Source organism: Cicer arietinum, chromosome 4 (genome assembly GCF_000331145.2).
Source record: "Cicer arietinum cultivar CDC Frontier isolate Library 1 chromosome 4, Cicar.CDCFrontier_v2.0, whole genome shotgun sequence".
In the NCBI taxonomy this organism is placed as follows: Eukaryota; Viridiplantae; Streptophyta; class Magnoliopsida; order Fabales; family Fabaceae; genus Cicer; species Cicer arietinum.
The window spans coordinates 65,739,487-65,752,206 of NC_021163.2; the positions used below are offsets into that span (position 1 = coordinate 65,739,487).

At 31.5% G+C, this 12,720-nt stretch overlaps 1 protein-coding gene and 1 long non-coding RNA gene across 4 annotated transcripts; one reads left to right on the top strand and one right to left on the bottom strand.

The window, feature by feature from the left end:
* Positions 1-456: 456 nt before the first annotated feature.
* Positions 457-6,756, bottom strand: LOC101513275 (uncharacterized protein At1g76660). 3 transcript variants are annotated; one of them, XM_004499273.4, is made up of 3 exons: positions 6,403-6,756; positions 1,288-2,470; positions 457-889 (listed from the first exon to the last, which is right to left on the bottom strand). In XM_004499273.4, exons 1-3 carry the CDS (start codon positions 6,439-6,441, stop codon positions 690-692), a joined length of 1,422 nt encoding a protein of 473 aa, XP_004499330.1. In that variant the 5' UTR covers positions 6,442-6,756; the 3' UTR covers positions 457-689. The 3 variants fall into 3 exon arrangements, with proteins under 3 accessions (XP_004499330.1, XP_004499331.1, XP_073223618.1); XM_004499274.4 differs by having other exon boundaries at positions 457-874; positions 6,403-6,753; XM_073367517.1 differs by lacking the exon at positions 6,403-6,756 and adding an exon at positions 2,850-2,986 and having other exon boundaries at positions 457-874.
* Positions 2,868-3,724, top strand: LOC113786283 (uncharacterized). The gene is made up of 2 exons (XR_003472424.2): positions 2,868-2,993; positions 3,181-3,724. It is a non-coding gene; the product is annotated as an uncharacterized lncRNA (long non-coding RNA).
* Positions 6,757-12,720: the final 5,964 nt, after the last annotated feature.

Here is a 12,720-nt window from a genome sequence, read left to right on the forward strand (position 1 = left end):
CCACTAAATAATGTGTATATAAACAATGGGTAGATTGATCAAATAGACGTTAATACCATTTTATGTTTTATATTAGATATAACTCATCCTTACAAAATCTGACTTATAAGATAAATATTATCTCTTTTATCAACTATTACAAAGTTCTATCTCTTATCTATGAGATACTTCCATTTTAACCAATAGTTATCCTGTCAGTTCAGGATAAACATTGAAGCGAACTTCAATGCCACGCTGCTAGTGCTAGGCACTCTCAAGAAGCTTACAAACGATGGTACGAGATTAATAGAACACAAGTGTATGTAGTAAATTGTCGGAATAAGAATTAAGGGTATCAATGGACGGTAAAGAGTAGAGGTTGCGTAAGATCACAAGGGCAAAAGCATGAGATCCACTAGCCCTTGCTAAAGTCAAACTCCATGCGCTCAAAAGTCAAAACATTAATTTGGACTCTGCTTCAAGAAAACAAGGGACTACATTCATTGATCTGGTCAAACATTGGGGACAGAATCGGTTATATCTAGGTTAGATAATTCCATCTATTAGACAACCCCAAATAAAGAGTTTCTTTCCTTTCTTTCTTTCCTTCTCTCTTTTCGGTGGTATTTTTAAAAATAAAAAGGAAGCTGCAAATTAATACACATATAACAGACAATCTGTTCAGCACTGATCAACTAAGTCATGCCAAATCACATTCCCTTTCTTTCTCGCAAGCTTCTGCCCCTCCTATAGTCAACCTCTGCATCGGAGCACGATAACCCCATCTGATATTTCCTGCAGATTCTGGATGACCCCATTTTTGAGAATATATCTTCATCATCCATGAGAGTATGATTATCAGGTGTACTTAATCCAGAGCTATTGCTACAATGTCCTGGTGATTTATGAGCTGACATGTGAGAAAGAAACATATTTGCTTACAGGTAGATGTAAAGTATGAAAGAGTTGGAATGAAGATAAGACATATTGGTCTTCAGCTTAAACACAAATGCATACAATTACTATAACCCTTCTACGATAATCAAGATCTAATACTTTCACCACCTGAATATCCAAACGTGACCTATATGCTTTAAATCTTATCAGAGAAAAAATTGTCTAAAACTTCTTATCCATTAAAAGTAAGTACAACATACCAAGGCTCTAGTTATTGAGACGATATTATATATAATATTGAAAGCAAATCGTAATTAATTTAGAGGTATTCTTCTCTATGTCTTTTCTATTTCTGTGATTTCTCTAGATGTAATAAAACAAATCATATTCAAATAAGTTTTTACAACATACCTTCATATGCATCACATAGAGAGACTTGATTCTTTGCTTGCTTGCCAGCTGTACCTGGGTCTAGTCTAAGGCTTTTTAGACTTTGCAAAGCCACACGCGTCTCCTGAGCTTTGAATCCTTTCATCAATGAAGGCTCTATGTTTTCTTCCATCACTGATTTGCCAGCGGTCAAGGGCATCATGGTAAATGAATCATCCATTACATCAGAAATCTCCACATATTGACTAGTGGTTATAATCTCATCTGCACTGAAACCAAAGGATGCTCGGTAAGCTTCTATTTCTTCCACATCTTGCTTAGGACTTCTAGAAGGCCTACTCTGATGTCCATTTCCACCCGTAGATTGAACATCTGAATCTTTTGAAACACTTAATCTCCCACCATTATGGGGGAATGGAGGATTTTGGTCTAAATAGAATTGTGCATAGGTAGCAGGGCAAAAGAAATTTGTATCTTGGGATGCCATAGTGACACCATTGGTATCATGCCCAGACACCCTCCCAGACCCAGTCCTCTGATATTTTCCATTTTCCGGATACATTGATGTATCCCACTGTGGGCGAAACACTCGTTCAGGAAAAGAGGTTGACAGACAGTCACCAGAGTTCCTTGATATTGGAGATATAAGGCTACTGGCAGGACTTCCAGGGTAGAGTGAATATGTACTTTGAAGATCATTTGCAGTGATGTAATTACTCTTGTCACCACTTTTGAGATTTGCTGAAGATGTTAGAAAATGAGCAAAGGGTACATCTGGGGAAGAGGGAGTTGTTAAGTGAGCCAACTCTGGGGGAGGAGTGAGAGGAGCAGTAGATGGTTCTGTAGTGAAATTTGAGAAGACTGGAGGAGATACCAGCTGTGTTTCGTGAGCATATGGTCCAGTGGCAAACATTGTAGATGAAGGACCGCCAGGTGAGTTTGCAGATAATGACAAGAAACAACTAGGTGACTGTGCAGTTGAAGGAAGGGCAGAATGTGTGAAGGATGCTGGTGAAGAAGGTGGAGCTAAGAGAGAAGGAGCTAGTCCTGTGGCTTGATTGGTCAACCCAGTCACTTGGGGTCCATTTGGCTGACTGGCTGACCCATTATTGTCAGGAATGCGTGATGCAGGCACAATGCGCTTCCCACCTTTCTGTGAACCAAAACAAGAAAATGCACCCAAACATCCTCCCCATCTCTTTCTCTGTCAATGCAAGTAAAGAAATATAGACTTACTCAAAGAAAAAAGGAGATTAATAACAGGAACATCTGAAAAGAAACAATTTAATCTAAAAAGAAATCTTTCTGAAATTTTAAGTTTGTAACAGCCTCTCAAACATCCTTCCATCTTTTACCCATTCCAAACAAACATGGTTAAATACTTTATTAAATTGTTTTTTGTTACTAACCACATTTATTAGTCATGCCAAGATAAAAGCTACTTACTGATTGCAACTTATGTTTTAGGATTTAAGTTATTGTTCATGTGTAAACCCTTGTTGAATCTTCATGGGATGAATCATTAATGTTAAAGAGATTAATAAATTAAAATCTTATCGACTACTCGATTTTACTAATCTCACCCATATTCTTATGGACTAATTGGACTGAAAATCGATTTTCCAGCTGTGTTTCTTCTTCTATCTCTTCCCCCAGTTTTTAATCCACTCTCCTAGTCACCATCTGCTTCTTCTTGACCAACCCGTTTGTAAATCTAAAACTCCAAGGTAAAGTATTTCATTTGGAAATTGTACTTAGTAGAATTGACACAATTGACATGTAACACTAACAAGATTCTCAGACTTCTCATAATGCTTTTATCTAATGTGTGTCATGTAGCTCATTATTATTTTTAATTTTTATAATGTAACAATTTTCTTGGGGAACAACCTGTCTAAAATTTAATGTGAACAGGTGCACCCTCTAACATTGGAGTAATTTCTCATGATGCATTTGAAAGGTTTTGGCAGGAAAAGTGAGGTTGATCTTATATGGTATTGGAAGTTTACAAGTTCTTCGGTGTATTTGGATGGAGAGCAATACCATACTTTCAAAGGTCCATTTTAATTGATATTTTGGAGGTCTTTGTTTAACCCTTGTCACAGATAGGATTGTATTTTTGGCTTCTCTTTGGTATAGTATACGGAAAGATTGGAAAACTAGAAACTTTGACTGCCCAAATATATCTTTAGTATAACAATCTTTCTGCACAGATGGAAGGATTATTCAAAATTGAAGTTATTGGAAAAGGTTTGCTTTGGGTTTTATGCGATATATATCATATATATCAATTCTGGCAGTGTTTTTTATTTTCAAAAAGGACATTTAGCGAAAGTAGACTTCATTCAAAACTTCAAATAGATTTGGCTTCTGAGTTTTAAGAGTTGATATGTACCCCAAGGCACTGTTTTGTTGCCAATATATCTCTGGAAGCAAAGAGATATTTGCTTGCTGATAATTTGTTCCCCAAATAATACAATCCTCCAGTCAAAAAAACTAATACAATCCTATTGTTCCACCAATACTATGCAACACATCAAACTATATAATTCCCATAAAACATTCAATCCAGGTACTAAGCATTATACAGTACCAGATTTGGAGCACTGGATGGAATCTTTGAAATTATTAAGTTAATCTACAGGTTGATAAACAAGAAAAGAAAAAGGGGCACAGTAGAGGAGCAGGATAGAAGCGAGGTTTCTAATTGGAAAGAATAAATGACCACATTTTAAGATGTTTTATAACAGCTATACTTATTAGTTTAGGACAAATAATAGGGAAAAAATGCAACAAACTCAAGACAGAGAATTGGAAATATAACCACACCACATTAGGAACAAGAAACTTTTATAACACGGGAACAGGCAAATGCTATACTAATATGTCAACAAACATGCATTTTCTCTGTTCCCTTTCATTTTCTTTTCAATTTTTCATTTCTTCCCTTCAAGCAAAAATTTTCAAGATGCTTTCCCTTTTTTTTCCTCCCTATTCTTTTGGGATACAATATTATCAGAGAGAGAAGGAAGAAAGATTTCAGAGCAGTGGAAGATAAGTTATCAAGGCGAAGATAAACAAAACTCAATATAATGAGGCCCTCCAAAACTCAATATAATGAGGCCTTCCAAAACTCTTTATGCATCTATTAGGTCAGCTTCTTCATTTGCCAACCACTAAAGAACCCACCTAAACAATATTGTTGCAACCCTCAAATCTGGTCAACTAGCTGACAATAATTCTTCAATGTCTGAGCAGTTCATTCAAGCCAAATAAATCACGTAGCACCATTAGATGGCATAACACCCAAATCATTTCCTTTCTTAAATTTACTAAAGTCACGGGAAGTTAATCAAAAGAAACTATTTGAAACTGCGCAGTAGAACCCAGTATTAACATAACAGAAAATCAAATAATTTATTCCAAATGATGGTGACTGCTGATCAGTGTAAAAACAACTTGGCAATTATCTGAGGGAGTAATGACTACTTCATTAATCTTCCCCCTTGCCCCACTCATTTCTTCCTCATAAAATCATCACATTTATTTGAAATTATAAAGCCTTTTATTGGATTACTGTCAGCAAATTTGAGATATAGTGTGCATTTATAAAGATTTGTATCATGCTAAATATAAAATTAGCATAAAGAAAGACTAGTCTCTTCCTTTTCTCTCCCTAATGTTCTTAAATAATGATCTTAAACAAATTTACAGTCATTTGCTCAACCAAAAATTCAAGTTCATTTTTATGAATTAATTCAACACGCAGTATACTTTCTTCATTTCATGAATGATATATCAAAAGTAAAATGAAATTCTATCATGGCAGTAGTTAATAATCAAAATCTAAAGTGAGCAACCATTGATAAACAAAATATGTTGATAAAGTGAGCAACCAATGGTTAATATTACATGCGCACGTTATAAATCATGAATATGTTGAAATATCACCCCCTACATTTTTTTCACTTTACTCACTTTCAAAGAGCAAAATCTAAAATGTTAAAGCATAAGATTCTTCAAGCTTCAATCTACAACACTGTCAACACATATTCTTGATCTTTATGATCAAATATATAAGAACTGTACAACAGTATTAGCCAGCCACTCCATGCCTAAACTAAAATAGCCATCTGACATGCCATACATCCCATAGTGAGATTTGCCATATTAAATGTGAAATCCAGTTTTTCTTAAGACATGAGCCACATGACACACAACCCACACATAAAGAAAAAGAGAAAAAAATCTACTAATTGGCAAAAGAAAAATAACAAAGAATCCTGAAAAGTTATTAACAGTAGGTTTTGCTTTCTAGTTCCAGTGCAGTCTAAGGTGTACCCCATTGAAAAGGGTACCCCACTTATCCCCTTTTGTTGATTTAATAAAATAAATGAATGATAGAGATTTATCTTATTAATTGTTGATCATAACCGTCCAATTACTTTTTTTGTTGTAATCTAACCATTATATGTAAGGGAAACTCCTGAGTATCCCTTTCACATAGAAGTAGAACACCATCCTAGAATAGTAGGATGAGCCTTTATTTCTATTTCATATAGATATACGAAGAGGGCCTGATATTCACAATGACAGGATTCTGAGTATCACTTCAAAATCCAGGTTTACAAAACACAGCATAGCATAAAGACAAGTGTCAAGGTGACACTATGGATCTATATTTTGTTAAAAAAAATTGAAATTATACAGGAAAAGAAAAAAGAAGAAGAAGAATAGCACCAATAGAACCAAAGTAGATCGTTCTACACTCTAATGTAAGGGGAAGAATTTCTCTAAAAAGCTTCGGTTAGATGCAAGCAAGAGTAACCAGATGATGAAACAGAAAAGCAACCGTTATGGTGGTCAATAAATGCAATTATCGTCGTTTGATTGATGTGAGATCTGAGGAGGAAAACGTGTACTTATATACGAGTAAAAACAGCAACGAACGAAGAAGCTTAAAAAGCGCGAAAACAAGCAATTTTGGTGTTAGGTTATGTACTACTTACTAGTTAGGGACCTCAGATCTAACCCAAAATCTTTTCTCTCACTCGCAAATAAATAACGCACGAAGCATAATTTTGAAATTAAATGAAAAATAAAATATGGATGCGTGAGATCGAGAGAGATAGATACCCTTTCATGCTGAGGAAATCGATTTTGCTCTGACCCCATTTTATTTGATACTAGTTGCGCTGGATGGACTGGGCGTGCTGTTACACTCCACTAGGAGGACTCGACTCAGTTATTAAAGCTAAGAGTAAGATCGTTTGTTCGTTCCTTCTCGCATTTCTCCTTCACAAGCTGACACCACATAGACTTTTGATGTGTTGTGAAGAGATGATGAAGGAGTATCAATTAACTAATTAAGTAATTAAATTAATAATTAATGCTTACAACCAAAGGAGGGAGGGACAAAGAAAGACAAAAGCGAAAAAGATTGAAGTGTGACGAAGATACATAGAAAAAAAGTGACATACACCGGGACAGGAGCAATACTTTTAGGTTATTAATTAATTAGGCTATTTCTAATAAGGTGGAGTGCTTTCTAATAAGGTGGAGTGCTTCATGTAGTTTACAGTAGATTTATATTTATCTCATAAATAATAAAAGTAGATTTATAATTAGCAATTTGTTTAATTGTGTTTTTGATTTGTGGTCACAAAATTGCATTTATAAAATTAATTTTGATTAAAAATAAATTGAAAGTAAAACAATTTATAAATCGTGTAAGACTCTATTTTTTCTTTATTATTGAGAATGTGTGAAATATATTTTTATTTTATTTTATTTATATAATTTTTAATGTAGTTATTATTATTATTATTATTATTATTATATTTTTTTATTCAATTATTATTTTTGAAAAGTATATATATATGACATGAAATATATAATTTGATTGAATATTTTGGTAACTATTTGAAAAAAATATTTATAATAATAACACATTTAATTATTTCTAGAAAATAAAGACGATAAAGATATAAATTAAAAATAGGCAATGAAAAATATATTGCTATAATTTAGGAAGAGAGATATTGAAATAGTCAATTTCCCTGATTCTACAAAACACACGAGCTCCCTTCCATCTACACTATGTTGGTACTCATCCTTATCATTTGGGATAAAGAAGAAGAAAAAAGATGTATAAGTCTCAAGTTAATAGTTACCTTAGTTAGAAAAGAAAAAAAGAAAAAAAAAAAGGAATTATGAATCCCAAATAGTGTGCAAGAGAGAGGAAAGAAACACCAGTAACGGTGTTCAAAAAAACCAAAAACTGAACTAAACTGCCGAACCGAACCGAACTGGTTTTGAACTGAAGTGGTTTAAGAACCGAACTGTTTTCGAACTGATTTTTTAAAACTAGAACTGAACTGAACCGGTTTTCAGTTCGAAAAAACTGAACCGAACCGGTTTTTATTTAAAAAAACTTGAACCAAATTTATTTTTTTAGAAGTAATTAGGAATAATTATATAAATTTTGGCCTATATGAACAAAAAAATTAAGTTAAACCAGTTTGGTTCGGTTTAAAATAATAAACTGGTTTACCAATTTTATAAAGCGGTTTGGTTCGGTTCTTTGAACTGAAAACCGGTTCGGTTCGGTTTTTCTAAACTGAAAACCAGTTCGGTTCAATTTTTAAATGGTTCTAGTTCAGAATTGAACTTTGCCCACCCCTAAACACAAGTGAAGTCACCATGAGAGAAAGAGTGAAAATGGTGCTGGTGGTTTATGGTTGTGTAAGGAACTTGCTCCGACTCCGCTCAAATTTTATTATGTCATCTTTACCTTTGAACTTGACTTATTAATATAATCTATTAATAATTTCACTTTCTCTTTGATTCAATTTGATAAAATGTTTGATTTTGAAACGATGATTTTTGATACAAAATTTATGTTTTTAAATTAAAATATTAATTTTGATGATAAAATTGTTGTTGTTGTTACTAATAAAATAAAAGGTTGATTTTTTTTGTAAATGACTTTATGATAATAGATAATTTTAAAAATGATGTTTGATATTATTATTATTATTATTATTATTATTATTATTATTATTATTATTATTATTATTATTATTATTATTATGTATGAAATCATTTTTAGTTTTAAAAGCAAAATTGTGATATGCAATTTATTTCTTAGAAGTCTTTTTGATTTTCTTATGATATTGATATAGAAACCTATTTTGATTAGAAAAAAATGTTTATTTATGTCAAAAATTAATTTTCATCCGGTCAAAGTCATTATAAAGACTAAATTGTGTTTTAATCAATAGAAATAGTTATTGGCTAAAAAATTAATTTTTATTTGATTAAAATTTTATGTTGTGATAGTTTGAGTGTTGAAGAAATTTTTAAAAACTTTATTGATGTTAAAAATAACAATATTTTCAGAAATAATAAATGGGTTGAAAGTTGTTGTTATAATTATTCTTTTAGAATATTAAAGTTATGATTTTTATGAGACAATTGGGTGGATGTTGTGTTGATTTATAAAATAAAAATAATTTATGATAGAGTTTTTAATTTTGTTTTGTAATAATTAAACTGAATCTTGTGTCGAAATGTCGTTAACTTTTATTGTTAATTTTTTTGAAGTGAACTAAAGAAGTCTTAGGGATCCTTGATGCTTGCTGTTGTATTATAATTTTGGTCTAAAATAAATATTTGAAAAATGACATTTTTTCTTTATTTTATTGGATTTGCAATGAGGCACTAAATATAGACTCAAAATCTTTTTCTAGTGTTACTTGTTTGTGTACTTGCTAATTTGAAAGAATTGATATCTTTTAAAAATATAAAGAAATTGTGTATCTTAAAATATTTAGCAAACATCAAACCTTGAATAGAAATTAAGGACAAGATGATCAGTTTTGACACTAAATAAGTAGTAAATTAATTTGTGAAGGTGTAATGTTTTTTGAGCAAAGACCATTACATATGAACCTTAATAATGACACTCATAACAATAAGGGTATCACTCCATTTGTTTTCCTACTTGAATTATATGTGATATAAATATATTGTAATGTTGTGTATTGGTTATGTTAGTGTGTTATCTTCAAAATAAATATTATATTATATGTTTTTATAATGATTGTGTTTGACATGTTCAAATGGTGAAAAATAAACGTTATATGATACGTTGTTATAATGGTTGTGCTTGACATGTCGTGGTTATTTGAGGTGACGACTTTGTGTCTAAACCAGTTTGGTTTAGGAGAAGGTTGAATGCTTTTGGACGCTTTGGTTGAGTGATCTATTTTGTTACTAACTAAGGTGATGACATTCATGCATGCATTGGTGGCGTAGACCTAGTCGCGAGTACGTGATGACAATTCCTTGAAAAGGCGATGTGATTCAGAAAAATACTCAACGATGGAGTACTGAACATGAAGCTCTGAGAGCATTTGTCCAACGGTGGAATAAGTTCAACGGTAGGATATTGTCCAATGGTGGGACTCTTTGCTCTATGGGGTGGTAATATTCCGAAATCATGTATTGACATAATGTGAAGAACATTTGTCCACCGGTGGGACATTGTCCAATGGCGAGACTTTTTGCTCTACATGGTAGTGATATTCCGGAATCATGCATTGACATATAGTCTAACAAATAGGATTTATGCATTTTAGTTGATTTGTAACATTGGTGCGTTGTGATTTTCAATTGTTAAATGTAGTATATGATTTATTTATATTTTGGCTATAACAATTATATATACATGTATATTTGATCTGTGTTTGTTATTTGGAGATGATCCTTATATTTGACAGGAAAACATATATAGTGTTATTTGAACGAATAATATCGTAGACCAACCTAGTAGGCGAAATACAAGGAAGTACAATAACATGCAGTTGGAGGCTCTGAGATACTTTTGTACTGGTGTTAGACTTGTTGGGTGAGTTTTTCACAAGCGTCCAAAGTTATGACGAACTAGGAGTTTCTTTTGTTTAACATATTAATTTTATTTTGTAATTATGAATACTCTGATTCATTATTTTTGACATATAATAAAAAAAATTATTAATTGATTTTAAAGTAAATGCGTATTTAAGTATATATATATATATATATACGAATTTGTATATTTACTATAATTTTATTAGTTAATGTCTCAAAAAATCGGGATGTTACAAGTTGAAAGTAAAAATAAGTGTTTCACGAAAATATGTAGTCCAAGTTTGAAGTTTGGCTACATGAAACATAATAAAGGAACAAATATTCTTTACACCTAAGATCTTTCAAGATAAAAAAGAGTCCGTAATTGGAATGTATGATACTCAAAATGCTAGGAAATAACATATACATGCAATTATTTATTTTATAGAGAACCACAATGTTGAAGTTGTTCGAAAATCTTTCAAGAAGAGTGGTCATTACTTCTGAAATATTGATTGCAAGCAATAAAAAAAAAGTATATGATTATTACTATACATTGATGGAAACTGAGATTTACAAAGTCAAATTTTAAGGAAATTATAACTTATTCTAATACTAGTTTGATTGCATATTATTTATATTGGGCATTTAATGTGAACTTTACTATGTTAGATTTATTTATGTTCATGTCTCTCATACAAGTGAAAGACTTTGTAATACATTGGTTGAATGTTTGGTGGATTGGAACATTGATACAAAATTGTTCATTATCACTTTAGATAATTGTAGCAAAGATGATGCAATGATTGAAAAAGTAAAGGATAAGTTACAATTAGATACATTGTTAAAGGATGGGGTCTTTGATAAGGACCTTAAGAGCATGAAGATGATCCATGTTTTAATAAATTAGGATGAACTTTATTTATTTAAATTTAGTTTGTAATAATTCTTAGTTTGCTTTGATTTGGAAATGTAATAGTTTTATTATAGATTTAGTTTATGCTATGTGTAAGTGAAAATACTCTACTTCCTTACATGAAGTTTATTTTAGAAAAAATAAGATGTAAGTCCAATGAGCCTAGAGAATAGTGTCACTTATGACCCATTTAAATTTAGAGATAGATTTACTATAAATATGCATTTGTAACCTCATTGAAGGGGATATTTTTGAATATTATTTTTGTCATACTTTGCTTTCTTGAGTTCTTGACATAATTCACTTTGAATTTATCAAGGTTGTTAGTCTATGTGGCATTCTTTTTTTGGCTTATCAATCCCTAATTGTGGCGCGATTCTATCCTTGGTTCGCTTGTTGAATATTAATTTTGAGTGTCATTTACATCAAAACCCTAATACATAAAATTTTACCAATTTTTGTATTCAATAACCTCTGATTATATCTCAAGTTCTACATACCTATTTTCGATGATTCAACAACATAACTTGTATTTCAGAACATCATCTTTTACCTTGTTTTGGAATTGCCTGATTATGAGTTTCGTAGCATCGATTATAGCATTCTCCAGCAAAATATGATTTTGACTACAATGTATAAGTTTCCAACCTAGAACGATCCTTAAAGTGATTCATGACAAACATAATCATATCATTTGGTACCAGAGCTTGTCTTTAGGTTCGAAATTGTCTAAAATTTTGTTTGTACATTCTTTGGTGAAACATAAATTGTTAGTTGTGTTGCTTTTGTTTGAATTATGTCATTAGTTATATTATTTTTTGTATTGCTAGTACTTGAAAAAAAAACAAAAAAAAATGTTGTTGTGTCATTAAAAATATTATACACTACTTGTTTGACAAAAATTTTAAGAGTATTTTTCAATCACATTATTGTTGTTTTGTGTTATGTTACTTTCTTATAACCAATATTGACTTTAATATGTTCTTGCTGATTCTATTAAGAACTTAAAGAGAGCAATTGAATGGAAAAAAGCAAGAGAGATACACTATAGAAAAAATTTAAATTGAGTGAAACACAAGTGACAAATTCAAGAGTGTAAACACGTGAGCTGTGTGGTAAGGTCTTTTTCTTTCACTTTTGTTTGTTTGTTATTCAAAATATGGCAGAAATAGGTGGTGATGAGTTGTGTGGTGAGGTCATATTATCAATATATTCAAGATTTTGTATTGGATATGGACTAGGTGAAATATATGTACGAAAATAGATATGTAAAACAGACAAGAAAAGTAGAGAAGTTATCCTTGAGAGATAACGAGAAATCAAAGAAAAGAAACAAGAAAAGGAGAAACATTTGAGAAACAAACGACAAGAAATTGACTCAAACTATTTGTTTAACTTTGATAATTCTCTATTGCAAGTGCTTGAATAAGTGTCTCTATATGAGGAATGTCATCAATATATTGACATTGAAAGTAGAGAGAAAGATTATGGTAAAATTGAAAGTCTCTTTAAACAAGAGAGTGAGGTGAACTAAGCAATGTTAATGCTTGAAGGTAGTTAATGCTTCAAAGATTCCTTAAAAGGATGCTTGCAAGGAAGTTATTTAGTCACCATTTTTTGTGGTAAAGAGAATGTCCATGAGACTC